This window comes from Callorhinus ursinus, unplaced genomic scaffold (genome assembly GCF_003265705.2).
Source record: "Callorhinus ursinus isolate GAN/ISIS: 27379988/994484 unplaced genomic scaffold, GSC_fseal_2.0 scaffold23, whole genome shotgun sequence".
NCBI lineage: Eukaryota > Metazoa > Chordata > Mammalia > Carnivora > Otariidae > Callorhinus > Callorhinus ursinus.
Window position 1 is genome coordinate 6,481,259 of NW_027397085.1, and position 19,693 is coordinate 6,500,951.

Below are 19,693 nucleotides of genomic sequence, written 5' to 3' on the forward strand. Positions count from 1 at the left end.
ATATATTTAGAAACTATACATTAGAAAATGTATTTAAATATATTTAAAAATCTCTTATTAAACAATTTCTACATTTTGAGGTGACACTGCAAATAAAGTTTTCTGATATAACCAATTAAAATTAACAGATCAATCTGTATGCCTGTCTAAATGGTGATACCAAGTTCAAAACCAATTACTCCTTACCTAGCTAGCCTTGTCCTATCAGTAGGGGTACAAAGACACATAAACCAACAGATAAATTATATATTACATGTTTATTAAGGGCACAACTTTTATGTAAAATTTACATTTTATGAAAAAATCGAAAATATTTACAAAATTGTGTAAGATAGATTTGCATTGTTCTAATTACAACTCAAAGTAGTAAATAATATTTCTTAAAAACTCACATTTGTTAGAGTTCTGTGTTTACAAATTCTTGGTTAAAGAAGGCAGCTACAAAGTTTATCACTATACATAAGCAAGAACCAGCTTGCTAAATACATTTCCCATTGAAAATCTACTGGTCTTTTTTATACCATTAGTGGATTTTTAAATGAAAAAATCACTATAAACTCATATGGCTTCAAAATTGTAACCTGCGCCTAAATACAAATGTAGGTATCAACACTTGGTATGAAGACTGTGGTAATTAAGAAAGTGCAGAAGTTTAACCATTTCACTAATTTGAACATTTTCAGGTAATACTTGATTTAAAAACAAACATGGTGAGTGTAATGGTGTCAAGTCCAATAATAAAGTATTAACTGCCCATTAAAAGCAGCCCAATTACAAAGCAGTTACATTTAAGATTCCAGTAAGGGACTGTAACTGGCATTTAAAAGAACACAATGTAAGAGTTAGCAATTCTCATTTCGCTATGTAGTAAAGATGAACATTTCAGCAAATTGTCTTAATGTGTTGCTTTAGTCAAATCTAAATTTAGAACTGGGCTAACACTGAATATATTTAAAAAGCACATATTGTGTTATATGTATTGCTAATAAGTAGATTTCCTGCTATATTTAGTAGAGCAAGACATTACATAAGTGTCTAGTAGTAGGGGTTTTATGTTCTGTAAAGCTTAACAGAATAATTAGTGGTTTTATATAAATTATATAACACAATTTATCACTTCTATGTAAAAATGCAGACACTGGCATTTATCCTTATAAATAAAACTCCCATTTGTAAATTATGAAACTGTCCAAAATATTTTAAGTCTTTCAGTTAATCAGGATTTGCTACAAAGTTAGGTTTTTTACTATTTAATATTAGTAGTTCAAGAAAGGCTTAACCCAATCCATCACTTCAAATAATCTCCCCATTTCTAGTAGGTGGCAGTTAAATAATAAAAACATATAAATTGGTAATTTTTCCAACTGTTGAAATGAAAACAACTGGCAGTACTTCTCCAATGCCAAAACTAGTATTTCTTAAATGTGTTCCTCACAAAATACAAAATTCATGCTCACATTCAGTAAATGTATATAAATTTCCAATGATAAACAGAATGAAGGGAAATGCCAAGTTGAGAAATAAAACAGCAGTTACCAATTAACCATTAATCAGTTTTTCAATGTTTGTTTTATGATTTACATACTTAGGTGGAATAACTGAAGGTAACTTTCCCCCCTGTAAACATATGCCCTTAGGTATAGTTCTCTTTCTAGTGGCTACAGTGTATTACTAAAGAAGTGAGCCAGGGTTTTTAAGTACAAATTACCCTTTAGTTACTCTGAATTCCCTTCCCAACTGAGGCCAAAGGTATTTACAGAAATGGCAATTATCTTGTAAAAATGACCACCCTAAGATAGAAGATCCAGACTGTGGGGGGGGGGGGAAGTGAGGCACGTTAATGAACACAAACTGGATAGGCACATTTCTGGCTTTTGTTATTGTTTTAAAAGGCACACATTATGTAATCCATATAAAAATAAATTAAATCTACAGCATTAATTCTTAAAAACAATCACAAATTCTATAAAGTTAACTAACTGCAGAAGTAAATTCCTCTGCGGTCTTTTGCAAGCTTATTTTAAAACACATTGCACTTGAGAATTAAAAAACATACAAAACACCATCTATACTTTATTAATGTTTATATGAGAATCAAATTATACATTTTTTGCATACGCCTTGGACTCTGGTCTGATTATGGCACATAACTCAATTTGATTGAGTATTCTAAATTAACATTATCCAAAACTTACAATTCACGTTCTGTGTGTCTCCATTCAATATCAAACTTAGGAAATTTCTGACTCTAAAAATTAATGGAAAGCTGAATTATTTTGTGCTTGCTCTCCTGAAATTTTAGGCGTGATAATACGCTACAACTCAGACACTGAAGATAATGTAAAATTTCAGCCTAGGAAAACTTCATTTTACTGAGAATCTCAACAAAGGTGCTTCTGGAATATGGCAGTTGATCATTAACAGAGTTGAAAATCATTTCAGTGCTACTGCTTTTGATGACTCACTTCAAAAGTGCAATTTAATGTTTGTAATCAGTTCTCAAATATGTGTAAGTTCAAAGACCTAATACAAGCTAAAATAGAGTTGGAAAGAACAGACAACACAGGATAGCAGGCCTGTAATTCTCTTGAGCCAACCAGTTTCCCAGGTCTATCAACAATCCGCCAGGTATCGTCCTGAAAAACACCAAGCAGACCCCAGCAATTACACTTTCAAATGAACTCAAAGGAGGACATTTTCACTGTGGGTACAGATACACAAACTCAGTTCCCACCTGCTGTTTACAATACATTAGAAACAGATCACAGCTGTCCAGGTCCAGCTGTCCGGACCATGATTACTCCCTCCCAGGTGTGTCTCTACCTGGTACTTTGTACAAAGGTCAAAGAAGAAAGTTTCCATGACTTTAGATTATAAACTGCTTGACAATTTAAACAGTTGCTTAGAAACTTACTGTTCGAATATGTTTCCCATGTACATTAAAAACTTAAAATCTCCCAACTTACCAGTGGCAAACCGCTTCTTTACTAAGGAAAGCCTATAGCCAGTGCCTACAAGTTCAATATCTACTCCTGAGAGGGTATTTCCCTCGCTGAGGAATTGCACTGCAAGTGTGGTGGGTCTACTAGGTCCTTCTGAAAGATCAAATTTTGCTCTGAGGGACCCAGAACCTACAAGGCAAAGAATAAAAGAACTTACAGAGGGCAACATAAAATTGACACAAACAAGTGAAGATGAACTATGTCCTATGCCAAATTCATAAAATGTATACAGTAAACAAACCACTGTCCTGTTTCCAAAGCAGACTTTATTCAGTGAATCTGAATTAATTTAATCCTTGCTTCTCTCTGACTTAATAGTAAACACCCTGGTAGACTCCTACTGAGATTCCTCGTGCTACATACAGACACATGCGGAAGTAAGTCAAAAGAGAAAAAGGGAGTCCATGAGGGCAGTTCAGAGGGAAACCCTAGGAGGAGTTCAAGGAGGAATAAAGTCAAAAGGAAATGACAGCAATTACCATATTAAGGGGGTGGGAGAGGTAAAGAAGGAAAGACAGCTAAGACTGGGAAAGCTGTATCAACGTGATTTTCTACTCTGCTTCTTCAAACTTAACTGGTACTATGATGCCAAATACAACTGACCTGTAAACAACATGGGTTTGAACTATGTGGGTCCACTTAAACATGGATTTTTTCCCCCATCAATACAGTACTGTAAATGTATTTTCTCTTCCGATTTTAACATTTTCTTTTATTTACTTTATTTTGACAATATCTATGTAGAGAATACATAGAACAGTATTTTCAACTGTTATCAGTAGAACTTCTGGTCAACAGTAGACTATTACTAATAAAATTTTGGGGGAGTCAAAGTTATATGTGGATTTTTGACTCTACAGTGCCGCCAGGGTGGTTGGGGTGCAGAGGGTTCGGCAGTCCTCACCCCTGCATTGGTCAAGGGTCAACTAGGTAGTTTTGAGATGCTTTCTTTTCAATATAACCATTTATTCAACGTACCTCAGTCTAACTGTGTGCCAGAAACTGTAAACCAAATAATTATGAATATGATAAATGCTGTAAAAGAGCTCTTAAGAGCTATGGGCCCAATGTGAATTGCACACAGCGGTAACTACAGGTACAGAGATGGGAGGCCTGAGAGAGCACAGGGCCTTTAAGGGAACTGCATACATCGCAGAAGAGCTGGAGAACAGGATGCAAGAGTGGCAGAAGATAAGACTAGAGTTGGAGGAAGGAACACGTTCGAAGTATCTGTACAATTCACGATAAGAAATAATCATAGGGAGCCGCTAAGATAAGGAAGACAAACATTTCAGATTAGTATCTCAAAAGGGGACAGAAGTACAAGATGCAAGGTAGGGAAACCAACTAAAAGCCAATAAAACAGTGTAGAATTCTAGGTGACAGTTGATTAAACAGGGGATCTCAACTAGGCTAAGGGAAAGGAAAGAAGTATGTGCATCTGAAAGATATTTCAGAGTTGGGAGTCAAAAGAGGGGGAAAGGAGTCATCTAGGGGCATGCTCAGGTTTCCGGTCAAGGAAAAGAGATGGAATTGCTAGGTAGCAGGAGTGACATTCTAGGATTCCTTGCACAGAAGCTGAACACCACAGAGGGAAATCTGGAGGAAGATACCATAACCGTGATCCAGCCTGCAGGACTGCACCTGATGGCACAGACCAGCTGGGGGATGAACTGCTGCCTAATTCTTAACCACTGTCCAAACCCTCCTTACACTTTTACAGTTCTCTTGATAGGCAATTCAATTCTGTGAAAGTGCTACTACATAGGCCAAGAGCAGCCACCTTGGCAGTCTTTAAACTTGAGAATTATTTCCTGTCCCTCTTCTGGGCATAATGCCAGAGTAGAAACATATTCCTATTTTACAGTATTCTAATTTGGATATTTCTTTTTTAAAGGCTGACTAACCAAATCAGAACCACATTTAAAAGATTTTTCCATTTCTTCACGCACTCGATACCTGCACAGCAGAGGCAAACTATTAAAATATCTGGTTAGAAAATTTGTATCTTATTTTTGAAGGAACAATTTCCCTCGTTAGTACTTAAAAGAGTACGGTTTCATTAAGGGGAAAAAAATCTATGTCCTCTCTTCCCTGCTAACTGGTTGTAAGCCCTCAATTCAAACAGGATTTCTGGTTTACTTCTAGTTTTAACTACGAATTTCAAATTTGTCTCCCCAGAAGCCATAATGCTTGAGTAAAAGTCAGCACCACTGGCACCTGAAAATAGGCAAACTTCAAGTACCAAACAGCAACAAAGGAACTGTAGATCATCTTGGCTATTTCACCAAATAGATGTTTCTCTAGTAAAAGTCTGATTCAGCACGGCATGTATAAATAAATAGCCACTACAGATATGTTGCTGGTCCTTGATAAAGAAATACATGAGAAAACCTACTGAAATGATTTATGTTTTGATCACAGTATGCTTAAAATGTTCAAAGAGAAAAAGCTTAAGCAAAACTGGAAAAGCTAAAAAAAAAAAAAACCTACTTAACAGGAAAAGTTATTGAAGGTTAAATTAGGCATTCAAAGGAGAGCAGGAAAGTGAAATAAATCAATCAAAGATAATTATCATATGATCTCACTGATATGTGGAATTTGAGAAACAAAGCAGAGGATCATAGGGGGAGGGAGGGAAAAATGAAACAAGACGAAACCAGAGAGGGAGACAAACCGTAAGAGCCTCTTAATCTCAGGGAAAAAACTGAGGATTGTGGAGTGGGGGGGTGGTGGGAAGGATGGGGTAACTGGGTGATGGACATTGGGGAGGGTATGTGCTATGGTGAGTGCTGTGAATTGTGTAAGACTGATGAATCACAGACCTGTACCCCTGAAACAAATAATACATTATATATTAATTAAAAAAAAAAAGGAGAGCAGGAGAATTCTCTTAACTTTAAGAGAAAATGATAGTGAGTAAAGACTTGATGGTCCTGGAAATTATGTTCTAAGTTGACTTAGAGGAGACACTAGGGTGACCACCCAGCAGAGATTTTTCCTTTGCATTTTGAACACAAACAGATGGAGACTTGGTGGGAGTAAGCAATTAACTTGTTTCTCAAAATAATCAGAGAAGTAAAAGCTGCTGATGGTTGGTTTTACTAAGGTGATACGACTAGGAGAAGTTGTCTTAGGAAGGTGGGAAGGCAAAGAAAGAGGATTTTTAAAGTCTGGAAGCTTCTGCATGATTTCTGGGAGGCCAGGACACCAATAACAGAACGACCTAAAGGGTGTGTTAAGAGAGTTTCAGTTAGTTATCACGTTACCCAGCAGGATAGATGGTTCTACTTGAAAATACCTACTAAAGTAGATTGACTGTTACCATGTGAGCACACACATTTACACAGTTTTTATAAAGTTACAGTGAAACAACTGCTTTTTCTTACAGAGAAAGCATATTCAATCTAGAGGGAAAAAAATGTGTTCTGAATATCAACTGGTGCACTCTTATTTAAGGTATTAACTTCCACCTAGTGGTCAATTCTAGAACTGAAGGCATGAAAATCCAAGAAAAACCTTTCCATAAAGATGCCTAAAAAAATACATTTTCAGGGGCACTGCATTACAAACAAAAAAGCATATACACACTTACCTCCATTTTCTGATTTCTCTGAAATACCAGAGAGTTTCCACAAGGCTTTCATTTGTTCTGCATTCCTGTAAGAACAAATATCTTCAAATTAAGTGTCCAGTATAGTGCCTTATAAATGGATGGGCAGTCAAAAAATAACTGTATTTTAAATATTTCAGCAGAACAACTATAGGGCTAAATTTACTTTTAGTATTACCTGGTGAAGATGTGTTTATGATATATGCTAATATCTTAATTAATGGAAATTTACTAGATTACAAAATTCTTCTGGTCAGAGAAAGGAAAACTAAATGTATAGGTGGTTTGGTATACCTTCATTACTAAAGAAGAAAATCAGTGAAGCAAACAGTGTCAGAATCTCATATTAATAAAGGGAACAAGAGAGGAAGTTAAGAGATGAGAGTTACTAAACTAATAAGACAGGTGTCCTTACGGATATGCTAGATGCTATATTTAACTCGCAAAGTAATTTTTTTTTAAGAAAAAGTTTACAGAGGTTAAGCAATTTGCCTAAAGGTAAAGTTGTACTGTATCATTCAGGTCTGGGTGGTGACAGCAAACCCACTTTTGGAATGAGACTACTGTGGTTTGACTACTAGGATGAACAGCATCTTTCATACATTACCATGGTTTCCACGGTAAAATGCACTAAAACTTTTCAAACTTACAAGACAACTTTGAGAACATAGGTTCTAGAAGTTGGGACTTGGAGCAGAAATTTAGCAGGAATTCAGAAATCTAAAATTTACCATATTGCAGGGGGAAGGGACTGCATGTTTGTGACTCCTCCATCCACAGGTACCACCACCTGTATGTTGGAAAGCACACTTGGTGCGACCATAGCTTCTGGGTTGTACTTATAATCCACTCTAAGATCTGTGGTGCCAGCACTGCATTTCCAGTATGTTGCAAGATTTAGAGGAGTGGACTGAATACCATTTGATGATACCTTTAAAGAGAAAACCCAAGAAAGTTTTTTGCCCCAAAAGTAAACAAGTCATGCTATTGAGATGTATACATGACCACAAGAGGTCTTGGAATCAGAAACAATGATGGAAATACTGCTAGGCAGAATAAAGCAGGTTCATCTCAAAGGAGTAAGAGTCACTCTCCAAGTGTGGATCTAGAACTACATACATCAAAATATCCATGATACTTGTGCAAAATACACATTCCTGTAGATCCAAATACAGAAAATCTGACTCAGAAGCTTAGGTACAAGGTCCAGAATATGATATCAGGTGATTCTTATTTATGCATGTAACTTTTGAGTATCTCTCAATATCCAACACAGAATTCTAAGATTTCTTATGAATTTAAGAAAATTCAATTAAAAAAATCATGCAATACCGCAAGTCGAGAATTAGAATACTTCCAATTGCCAGTGTTTAACCACATGACCCATAATAAATGGTGCAATTCTTTTCTATTCTTTAGTTCCCTGCTCAAATAACTCCTACCTTAATGAGACCTACCCTGATCACCCTAAATTTACACTAATATTACATTTTCATTCTTTATTCTGCACACTTTGCCTTTTCTCAGTAACATACGTTATTACCTACTTATGATATATACTTTCATGCTATTCCTAGTAAACAAGCACTGAATAATACAGAATTAATAATGAATACTTTGAATAAACTTTAAGCCCATTTAAGTGGCAGCACTTTTAAAGATTTATTTATTTATTTTGAGAGAGTGAGAATGAGAGAGAGTACATGAGAGGGGGGAGGGTCAGAGCGAGAAGCAGACTCCCTGCTGAGCAGGAAGCTCGATGTGGGACTCGATCCCAGGACTCCAGGATCATGACCTGAGCCGAAGGCAGTCGCTTAACCAACTGAGCCACCCAGGCGCCCTAAGTGGCAGCACTTTTTATAAAGTATTTATTTTCTAGAAACACAAGCCACTTTAATACCATTACTCTATTAAAAATTCAGAATAGTATGGCGGCAAGGAGGGCAGCGCCTGGGTGGCTCAGCTGGTTAGGCATGTGCCTTTGATTCAGGTCATGATCTCAGGGTCCTCGCATCAAGTGCTACTTCGGGCTCCCTGCTCAACAGAAAGCCTGCTTCTCCCTCTATACCCCCCCCACCCCTTGTACTCACTCTAATAAATACAATCTTTTTTTAAAAATTTTTTTATTGTTATGTTAATCACCACACATTACATCATTACTTCTTGATGTAGTGTTCCATGACTCGTTGTTTGTGCATAACACCCAGTGCTCCACGCAGAACGTGCCCCCCTTAATACCCATCACCAGGCTAACCCATCCCCCCACCCTCTAATAAATACAATCTTAAAAAAAAAATTTCAGATGAAACAGGAAACTTATCCCTTGACATTCTTACTCCCCATTGTTAACACCGTGGTACATTACCTTACACACTTGGGAGGCATGCATACATGGATCTCATTCTTTTTAAAGGCCGTAGTAACTCATTTAATGAATCTCTTCTGTAGATGTGTACTTAAGTGGCTTCTCATAAAATGCTGCAGTGAATATCCTTTGTACCTTAATCTTCGTTTTTTGCCCATTTTTGTGATATTTGAAGAACTGATTTCTTGAGGTGGAATTGCTAAATTAAAGGTTCAACTATTCAGGGGCACATGGGTGGCACAGTCATTTAAGCATCAGACTTTTGTTTTGGCTCAGGTTGTGATCTCAGGATCTTGAGATGGAGCCCCGTGCTGGGCTCTGCACTGAGGACGGAGTCTGCTTGAAATTTTTTCTCTCTGCCCCGCCTGCTCGTGCTCTCTAAATAATTCTTTAAAAATTCGACTATTCAGCAATCTAATTCAACAACCTAAAAGAACTGCTTTCTAATCAGTTTGATTAACTTGTACACCTTCTAACAAGTGGTCACACCTCTCTTAATGGAGCAGTCTTGCCCATTTTTATCAATTAATGGGCTAAAACTGATATCTCACTGTCTTAATATTCGTTGCTCTCATTACTACTGACATGGAGCATCTTCTGTAAGTTACCTATCTATTGAGTTAATCACCTTTTACTTACTAATTTATAAGGTTTACAGTAACCCTTTGGTCTTATATATTACAAATACTTTTCCCTCAGATTAAATATGGATTCTGTTTAAGAATCTGTTTTAACAAAGAGTTTATATACGCTGATTTACTTGTTGTCAAAGATCTCACTCTCTCATTCATGGCTTCTGGGTTTTGTATTACACTTAGGTCTTGACATTTCAAGATCAAAATATGTAAAATATATATAGTTATACATATATACACACTTGCATATATACCCACAGATTTATATTCACCCATGATTTATTTTAGTAACTTTATGGTTTCATCTGTTACTATTATTGATACATGCAGATTTTATTTTGTTTAAAGGTATGAGTTAGGGATTCAGTGAATTTTTTCCCAAATCTCCCGCCTGATGCCCCAGTACCATTTATTGAAAAACTCATCATTTCCACATTGCCTTGAAATGCTAATTTGTCAAGTTTTCCATTTATTCTTAGATCCATTTCTGGACATACTCTTCCTTTGATCTGGCCATCTATTCTGCCAGTTCCAAACTACTATAAATACTGTCACCTTACAAAAAGTTTTCCCATTAAAACTCAAACATTACTCCACATTACCATTTAAGACATTTAACTGATTATTCCAAGCTTTATTCTTCTAGAGAACCTGAAAATGACTGTCAAGTTTCTAAACACCAATACGTACACACTTCTACTAAGTTTCTGATCAGGATTACATTAAATTTGTAAGTTATTTTAGAAACACCTAAACTCTTCATCTGAATAAAGTATTCCTTTATAGTTATATTCAGCTCAGTAGAGATTGTTAGTTTTTTTCCTAATTGGTTTTTATTGTTGTTGTTCACTGTGGCTATAGGAAAGGATGGTGTAACAGATTTTTAAAAGAATTTTTATTGTGGTATATTGACATGAATTTCAGTCAGACAGCATATTCAATATATTTGTATACACTGCAAAATCACAATTATTTTTTCTCATGATGAGGATTAAGATCTACCCTCTTAGCAACTCTGAAATATGCAATAGTTTTACTAACCTTAGGACACTGTATCTTCCATCCTCATGACTTATTTTATAACTGGAAGTTCGTACTTTTGAATCACTTCACCCATTTTGCCTACCCCCCTGAACCCTCTATTTGGCAACCAACAATCTGTTCTCTGATCTCTGAGCTTGGCATTTTGTTTTTTAAGTTCCATATATAAGTGGGATTATACCGTATTTGTCTTTGTTGGTCTTACTTCACTTAGCGTAGTGCCCTCAAGGTCCATCCATGATGTTACAAGATTTCATTCTTTATTATGGCCAAGTAATAGTCCATTATATACATACAACATCTTATTTATGCTTTCATCTGTCGAGGGACACTTGGGTTGTTTCCATGTCTAGGCTATTGTTAGTAATGCTACAGTACACATGGGAGTGAAAATGAATTTCTTAGTGTTTTTATTTTCTTCAGACAGGTATCTAGGAGTCCAACTGCTAAATCACATGGTAGTTCTTTTTGAATTATTTTTTTCTTTTTGAGGAATCTCCATATTGTTTTCCATAGTGGGTGCACTAATTTACATCCCCACCAACAGTACACAAAGATTTTTTTCTCCATATCCTCTCCACAACTTGTAAATTCCTGTCTTTTTAATAACAGCTATTCTAACACATGTGAAGTGATATTTCATTGTGGTTTTGATTTGCATTTCCCTGACTAGTGATGAGCATCTTTTCATGTGCCCTACTGACCATCTGTGTTTTCTTTGGAAAAATGTCTATTCATACCCCATACCCATTTTGTAATCCGATTGTTGGCTATGAATTCTTTTGGGTATTAACCCTTATCAGGTTGATTTGCAAATACTTCCTCCTATTAAGTAGGTTGCCTTTTCTTTTTCTGATCGTTTCCTTTGCTGTGCAGAAGCTTTCTAATTTGAGGTAGTCCCACTTGTTTATTTTTGCTCTTGTTGCCTTCGCTTTTGGAGTCTGATCCAAAAAATCATTGTCAAGGTCACTGTCAGGGGAACTTAGCCACTTTTTTACTCTTCTAGGAGTTTTATGGTTTCAGGTCTTAAATTCAAGTACATGGACTTTTTGAGTACGGTATAAGACAGGGGCCCAGTTTGATTCTTTACCATGTAGCTGTCCAATTTTCCCCACATATTTATTGTAGAGCTACCCTTTCCCCATTGTATATTCTTGGCTCCTTTGCTGCAAATTAATTGAATATGTATGCATTGATTTATTTCTGGACTCTATTTGGTTCCAGTGATCTATGTGTCTGTTTTTATGGCCATGCCATACAGTTTGGACTCCTAGAGCTTTGTAATACCATTTGAACTCAGGGAGTGTGATACCCCCAGCTTTTTCTTTCTCAAGATTTCTTTAGCTATTTGGGGTCTTTTGTGGTTCTACACAAATTTTAGTACTCTTCGTTCTATTTCTGTGAAAAATGGCATTGAAACTTCAGGGACTGCACTGAAATTCTATATAGCTTTGGCTATTATGGGTATTTTAACAATATTCTTCCAATCCATGAGCACAGAATATCTTTCCACTTATTTGTGTCACCTTCAATTCTTTCATCATCGTCTTACAAAGTTTTCAGTGTAAAGGTCTTTCACCTCCTTGGTTAAATTTATTACTAGGCATTTTATTCTTTTGAAGCAACTGTAAATGGGACTGCTTTCATAGTTTTTTTTTTTTTCCTGTAGTTCACTATTGCTGTACAAAAATGCAAAAGATTTCTGTATATGGATTTTGTATCCTGCAACTCTACTGAATTTATTAGTTATCATAAGTTTTTTTGGTGGAGTCTTCAGGGTTTTCTATATATCACATCATCTGTAGTGACAATTTTACTACTTTTCCAATTTGGAAGCATTTTACTTCTTTTTCTTGCCTAATTGCTCTGGCTAAGACTTAAAATAGTACGTTGAATTAAACTGTTGAGAGTAGGCATCCTTCTCTTATTCCTAATCTTAGAGGAAAAGCTATTCGCTTTTCCCCACTGCATATGATGTTAACTGTGGGTTTGTCCCATATGGCCTTTATTCTGTTGAGATACGTTTCCTCTATATTCAGTTTGTTTGTGGAGTTTGTATCATAAATGGATGTTGAATTTTGTCAAATGGTTTTCCTGCATCTACTGAGATGATATTTTTATACTTCATTAGTGGTATACCATGTTGGTTGATTTGTCAAAGTTGAACCATCATCCTTGTTATCTCCAGAATAAATCCCACTTAATCATGGTGTATGATCCTTTTAAGGTACTGGTGAATTTGGTTTGCTGATATTTAGTTGTAGATTTTTGTATCTATGTTCATCAGCAATATTGGCCTATAATTTTCTTTTCTTGTGGTACCCTTGTCTGGCTTTGGTTATCAGTGCTGGCCTCAATGCTGGCCTCATAAAATGGAATTGCTGCCTTCTCTTGTTTTTTGTTTGTTTGTTTTTTTTTTTTTTTTGGAACAGTTTGATAAGGATGAGTATTCTTCTTTGAATGGTAGAATTGTCCTGGACTTTTGTTGCTGGGAGGTTTTTGATTACTGATACAGTCTCTTTACTAGTAACTGGTCTATTGAGATTTTCTACTTCATCAGGATTTAGTCTTACAAGGCTGTATGTTTCTAAAAATTGATCTATTGCTTCTAGGTTGTGCAATATTTTGGCATAAAATTGTTCATAGTGGTCTCTCATGACTTTGTATTTCTGTGGTATAAGTTGTAAGGTCTCCTCTTTTATTTCTGATTTTATTTATTTGAGCCATCTCTCCTTTTCTCTTGGTGAGTCTAACTAAAAGTTTATCAATTTTGTCTTTTAAAAGAACCAGCTTAGTTTTTTCTATTGTATTTTTAATCTGTATTTCATTTCTGCTCTTTGTTACTTCCATTATTCCACTAACTTTGGGCTTCATTTTCTAATTCTCTGATGTGTAAAGTTAAGTTTATTTGAGATTTTTCTTGTTTCCCAGGTAAGCATTTATTGATATGAACTTCCTTCTTAGAACTGCTCTGGCTACATTCAATAAATTTTTGTTGTATTTCCATTTTCGTTTGTTTCGAGAGAATTTTTAATTTCTCTATTGATTTATTCATTGACCCAATGGTTCTGTAGCATATTTTTTTTTAATTTTTGCAAAAGATTTTATGTATTTGAGAAAGAGAGCAAGAGAGTGAGCGAGCAATCTAGCACATGAGCAGGGGGAGGGGTAGAGGGAGAGGGACAAGCAGACTCCCTGCTCAGCAGGGAGCCCGATGCAGGGCTCAGTCCCAGGACCCTGGGATCATGACCTGAGCTGAAGGCAGAGGCTTAATGACTGAGCCACCCAGGTGCCCCTGCAGCATACTGTTTAAACTCCACATATCTGTGAATTTTCCAGTCTTCCTTTAATTGATTTCTAGTTACATATCATTGCGGTCAGAAAAGATGCTTGATAAGATTTCAATCTTTTTAAATTTATTAAGACTTGTTTTGTGGTCTAATCTATGATCTATCCTGGAGAACGTTCCATGTTCACTTGAGAAAAAGGTATATTCTGGCTTTTGGATGGAATGTTCTGTATATAGCTTTTAAGTCCATCTGGTCTAACATGTTATTTAAGAACAATGTTTCCTTACTGGTATCTTGTCTAGATGATGTAAGTGGGGTATTACATTCCCCTATTATACTGCTATCAATTTTTCCCTTTAGGTCTCTTAATATATGCTTTATATATAATATATACTCAGGTGCTTCAATGCTGGGCACATATATATTATATCGTAGAGGTAGACTGACACCTTTATCACTATATAATGTCCTTCTGTCTCTTAATTCCTCTTATTTTAGAGTCCATTTTGTCTGTTAACCTACCCCAGCTTTCTTTTGGTTTCTATTTGCATGGAACATCTTTCATTCCTTTACTTTAACTTTGGTCTTATATCTGAAGTGAATCTCTTACAAGCAGCATATAGATGTTTTTATTATTTTTAATCCATTCAGCTATTCTGTCTTCTGATTGGAGAATTTAGTCCATTTACAGATTATTGATAGCTATGTACTTATTGGCATGTTGTCAACTGTTTCCTGGCTGTTTCTATAGTTTGTCTCTTGTGCTCTTCCTTTGTGGTTTGAGGACTTTATTTACTGGCATGCTTAAATTCCTTTCTCATTTTTTGTGTATCTACTATAGGTTTTTGCTTTGTAGTTACTATGGGGCTTACATATAACAAGCTATATTTAGAATTGTCTATTTTAAGTTGAGAACCACTGAAGTTCGAAGATATTCTAAAGCTCTACCTATTTTTAGTCTCCCCCCACCGACATTTGATGTTTTTGATGTCACATTTATCTTTATCTAATGTATCCCTTAACTAATTACTGTATAGTGATTTTTACTATTTTTGTTTTTTTAATCCTCATGCTACCTTTCTAAGTCATCCACTACACCTTTACCATATGCTTACCTTTGCCAGTGAGATTTATACTTACATTTGTTTTCTTATTAATTAGTGCCCTTTTCAAGCTTAAAAAAAGTCTTTTTAACATTTCTTGTCAGGCTGGTTTCGTTGTAATGAACTTGTTTACCTTATGCTTATCTAGAAAACTCTTTCTCTCTCCTTCAATTCTAAACGATAACTTTGAAGGGTAGAGTATTCTTGGTTGGAAGCTGTTTTCTTTCAGTACTTTGAATGTATCCTGCTCTCCCCTTTCTGGCCTGCAATGTTTGTGCTGAAAAATATGCTGACAGTCTTATGGGGGTGGGGGGCTCGGTTCCCCCTACATGTAACAAGTGGTTTTTCTCTTGCTACTTTTAAGACCTCTTTAACTTTTGGTATGTTAATTACAAAATGTCTTGGTGTAAGTCTCTTCAGGATCATCTAACTTGGAACCTTCTGGTCTTCCTGGATCTGGATGTCTGTTTCCTTCCCCAGGTTAGGCAAGTTTTCAGTTATTACTTCTTCAAATAAGTTCTCTGTGCTTTTCTCTACCCTCTCCTCCTTCTGGACCACTTATAATGCAAATATTAGTCTGCTTGATGTTGCCCCTTCAAGACCCTTGAGCTAGCCTCACTTTTTTCATTCTTTTTTCTGCTCTGATTGGGTGAGTTCCACTGTCCTGTCTTCAGGTTCACTGATCCCTCCTCCTGCTCCATCTAGTCTGTTGAATGCCTCTTGTTTCTCAGTCACATATTGTATTTTTCAGCACTGTGACTTACATTTGATATTTGATACTTTCTTATATTTCTATTTCTTTGTTAAAGTTCTGTGTCCACCCATTCTTATCCCAAGTTCAATGAGCATCTTTATGACCATTTCTTTGAACTCTCTATCAGGCAAATTACTTACCTCCATTTCATTAAGGATTTTTTCTGAGGTTTTATCTTGTTCTTTTATTAGAAACATTCTTTTCTTTCTCGATTTTGCTTGACTCTGTTTGTCTCTATGTATTAGATGAAACAGCCACCTCTCCCAGGCTTGAAGGAGTAGCCTCATGTAGATGAACCTTAACATCCAACCTTGCTAGCTGCTACTTGTTTCTTGACATTTCGTGATTATCCAAGCAGCTTATTCTTTTTTAATAGCTCCCAATTGTTGAAGGTGTGCCAAGACCTGTCATTATCCCAAAGGAGGTAATCTCAGCACCTACACTGAGACTGATTGGAAGGAAGCCAAACTATCAGGCAGCAGCTTTTAAATAAAACAAATATACACAGTCTTGTAAGACCAGAAGCATAAGACCTGCTAGCCACCAGACCAGGCAATCTACAGGTATCTGCTAGGCAACAGCTGAAAAAACCAGGGCTCCAGACAAGTGTATAATCTCCTTCGTGGAAGATACCAGCAAGCTGTAGCAAGGCAGAGGGAGAGTGCAAAAATGACATTGTTCAGCACATGTTCCCTGGATGGTAAAGATGGTACCCACTTAAAAAAAAAAAGTCTGGAATAAAACAATGTATGTGTGTGTGTATGTGTGTGTATATATATATATGTATATATATGTCTATATAGGGCACCTGCCAGCTTTCATAAGTTAGCACTAAAATGCTGCCCACTAGCTCCTCTATCCCTGGAGAGTATCCCTATAGGCCCTTGCCTCACTGGCTCACATTTTATGATTAGCAAATGAATCTCTTTCACATATAGTCTGGGTACCTTTTGAATGGCTGCTTCTGCCCTGGTCCCTAGGGTGAGTGAATTTCTGTGAGAGCCCTCTAAAAGCTGTTTCTCAGATCACTATAGCCCTGGGAATCATGGGCATGAGCTCTGTTGCTTTCCAAAGCTAGATGTTCTGGGGGCTCTTCTCTCAGGTACAGGTCCTAAAAGTTGGGATACCTGATGTGCAGTAGGAACCTTTCACTCAGGAAGAAGCTCCAGGTATGTGAGTTCCCTTCTGATTGTGGACTGCAGTGCTGGAGGTGGGGTTTGTGGGGAGACTGGGTCTCAGCCTCTCCTGCATGCCTCCATGTGACCCTTTTCTTGTTTGCTAACGTGAAGGAACTGTTCAAGTAGTTTTCAGGTCTTTTTTAGAGGAAATTGTTCCAGATATAGCTGTAGATTTAGTGTGTCCATAGAAGGAGGAGAGTTCAGGATCCTCCTATGTTGCCATCTTATACTACCTCTCCAACTCTGATTAGTTTGTTTTCTTTTTAATCATCATTATCTTTTCTGCATTAGAATTCCTAACTGGTTATTTAAAATGCTACTAATTTTTGCATTAAACTCAACTTTACTAAACGCTCTTATAGCAAATAGCTTTTCAGTTGATTTCCTTGGGTTTTTCAGGAATATAACATCACTTCTAAGTAATATCTGGGTTCGTCCTTCCAGTATTTATTACTGTTTATTCTCTTGTCTACCTGTTCTAACACCGCCAGAAAAATCTTATACTATTAACAAGCATAATATAGCTGTCTTTGCCATTCCAGACTTTAACTGCTTTATGTGTTTCATTATTAAGACTGATGTTGCTGGTCTTTTCAGGTTAAGGACAAATTCATGTATTTATATTTACTCAGTATTTTAATCAGGAATAGATGGTGAATTTGATCATCTGTTTCCTCTTAACAGATTTTATTTTGAAATATCCTTAGGGATGCCTGGGTGGCTCAGGTGGTTAAGGGTCTGCTTTCGGCTCAGGTCAGGATCCCAGGGTTCTGGGATGGAGTCCCACATCAGGGCTCCTTGCTTGGCAGGGAGCCTGCTTCTCCCTCTGCTGCTCCCCCTGCTTGTGCGCACTCTCTCTCTCCGACAAATACATAAATAAAAATCTTTAAAAAAAAAAATGCTAGCTTAAAAAAAGAAATATCCTTAATTCCTGGAATAAACCTCATTTGGCCATGACCTATTACTCATTTAATCTGTGAGATTCTATTAATATTTTAACTTAGGACTTTTATAAGGATAAAACACTCACCTGATACTTTAATACATCTACATTATAATAAGAAGCAGCTGGATTTTGCTCTGATAGCTTCTTGAGGTAGACAGTAACAGCTTGCATGTTCATCCAAAAATCTTTTGTGTTAGAATCACCCTGCGATGGATCACTGTATGCGTAAGAAATATTTTTGTTATTTTATCTGCTTTGGCTTTATCCTTTGCCTCTGTATTGTCATTTGGTGACCTGGGAAAGACCAGTAGGAATAACCCAAAAGGAGGGAAAACTAAAGTTAGGGGGATAAAGAACAGAACATAGCAGAAACTTCCTTGAACAATGAGATAATGGAGGGAGAAGGATTTAACAACTACCACTACCACCACCCAAGACACACACAGGCAGTAGAAGGCTATTGTCACCCAACTCAATTATTATTGCTTCAATAAAGAAGGAAAAGTTTTACAGAAATTTCACCTTCAAAACAAACGTACACAAACCTGAACACAAGTTGTGCATTTGGAAGAATTTGCTCTAGTCTGCTGATATTCTTCACCCTGAAGCATAGCACAGCTGGAGATGGATTGCTAGTGAAGACCTTAATAATTCCACTTGGGAATGATACTGTCATATCACCAGTGATCTTCACAATACACCTGAAATTAGGAAGTTGGAAAATTTTAAGTGGTGTATATAAGGCGTTTTAATATCCACTTAAAACATACTTGGTTTAAAAAGGACACATAAAATCTTTCATAATTATCAATTATTTTTTCAATATAATTATTTAAAAAATTATGGTGTGTGAAATGGCATACGCATGTATCATCATTTTTGCTTAGACTTAAACTCCAAACACAAATGCAAGCATAAAGATCATATTCCTTCACTTGTTTGTGGAAACCATCCCCTGGGTGTCCTATAAGGACACTGCTTCCTTAGTAACACTATCCCCACTTGCAGCTTTTTTTCCCTGAAAACCCCACAGAGTCCTGGGCCTGACAGTGGCAGTGGGAGATGTCTTCCTTGCTTCTCACTGCCCCTTCCAACTCTCTATTCCCACTTTCTTCCTAAAAACCTCCAGACTCTTTTGTAACCCAAACCATCAAACTATACTACTTGGTATTCCATCCCTTTCAAGTTACCTTCAATACTCCCTTTCATTTTCCTGAAAATTTTAGCTCTTGGCCCACTGTCAGTCTGTCTCTGTACCACTGCTCCTATCTTAATTTTTGGCAATTTCAGTATCCACACAGATAATCCTAATATTTTGGTCACCTAGTTCTCAGCCCCTTACCTCCAATGATCCTGTCTTCCAGACTACCTCGTACACACCGCAGCCCCTCCATCATCTCAATTTCAGCATCCCCACTCCGCTAACGGCCACTTCCTCTTTTCCCGGCTCATTCCGTCTAGTACCATATCTCCAACAAGTCTCCAATCTCAAAGCTTCCACAATCCACTGTTCCTACTACCTTTTCACTCATTCCTTCAGATCCCCATTTCCTCGTATCTTGGGATTTCCTGGCCCATCATAGTGCAATGCTACCTCTTCTCATGCCTTCTTTCTCCTCCAACCTGCAATATTCCTTCCCCCTACTCGTAGCCATTGACTTTTAAATTTTACTGAGGAAATAAAATCAGGAAAGAACTTACTCAGTCTCACAACTGCACTCCTACTTGACTCTCTATTCATACCTTCCCTCCTGTTTCAACAGATG

At 36.7% G+C, this 19,693-nt stretch overlaps 1 protein-coding gene across 1 annotated transcript in view; it reads right to left on the reverse strand.

The window, feature by feature from the left end:
- Nucleotides 1–238: 238 nt before the first annotated feature.
- The window catches only part of FCHO2 (FCH and mu domain containing endocytic adaptor 2), a 108,499-nt gene continuing 89,044 nt past the window's right edge, over nucleotides 239–19,693 (reverse strand). Inside the window, exons 19-24 of the mRNA XM_073905269.1 lie at nucleotides 18,473–18,628; nucleotides 18,012–18,144; nucleotides 7,347–7,546; nucleotides 6,598–6,662; nucleotides 2,967–3,131; nucleotides 239–2,636 (exon numbers count right to left, since the gene is read on the reverse strand). Of these exons, the coding sequence (XP_073761370.1) occupies nucleotides 2,614–2,636; nucleotides 2,967–3,131; nucleotides 6,598–6,662; nucleotides 7,347–7,546; nucleotides 18,012–18,144; nucleotides 18,473–18,628 (742 nt within the window). The 3' untranslated portion in view covers nucleotides 239–2,613. The remainder of the gene's footprint in view (nucleotides 2,637–2,966; nucleotides 3,132–6,597; nucleotides 6,663–7,346; nucleotides 7,547–18,011; nucleotides 18,145–18,472; nucleotides 18,629–19,693) is intronic.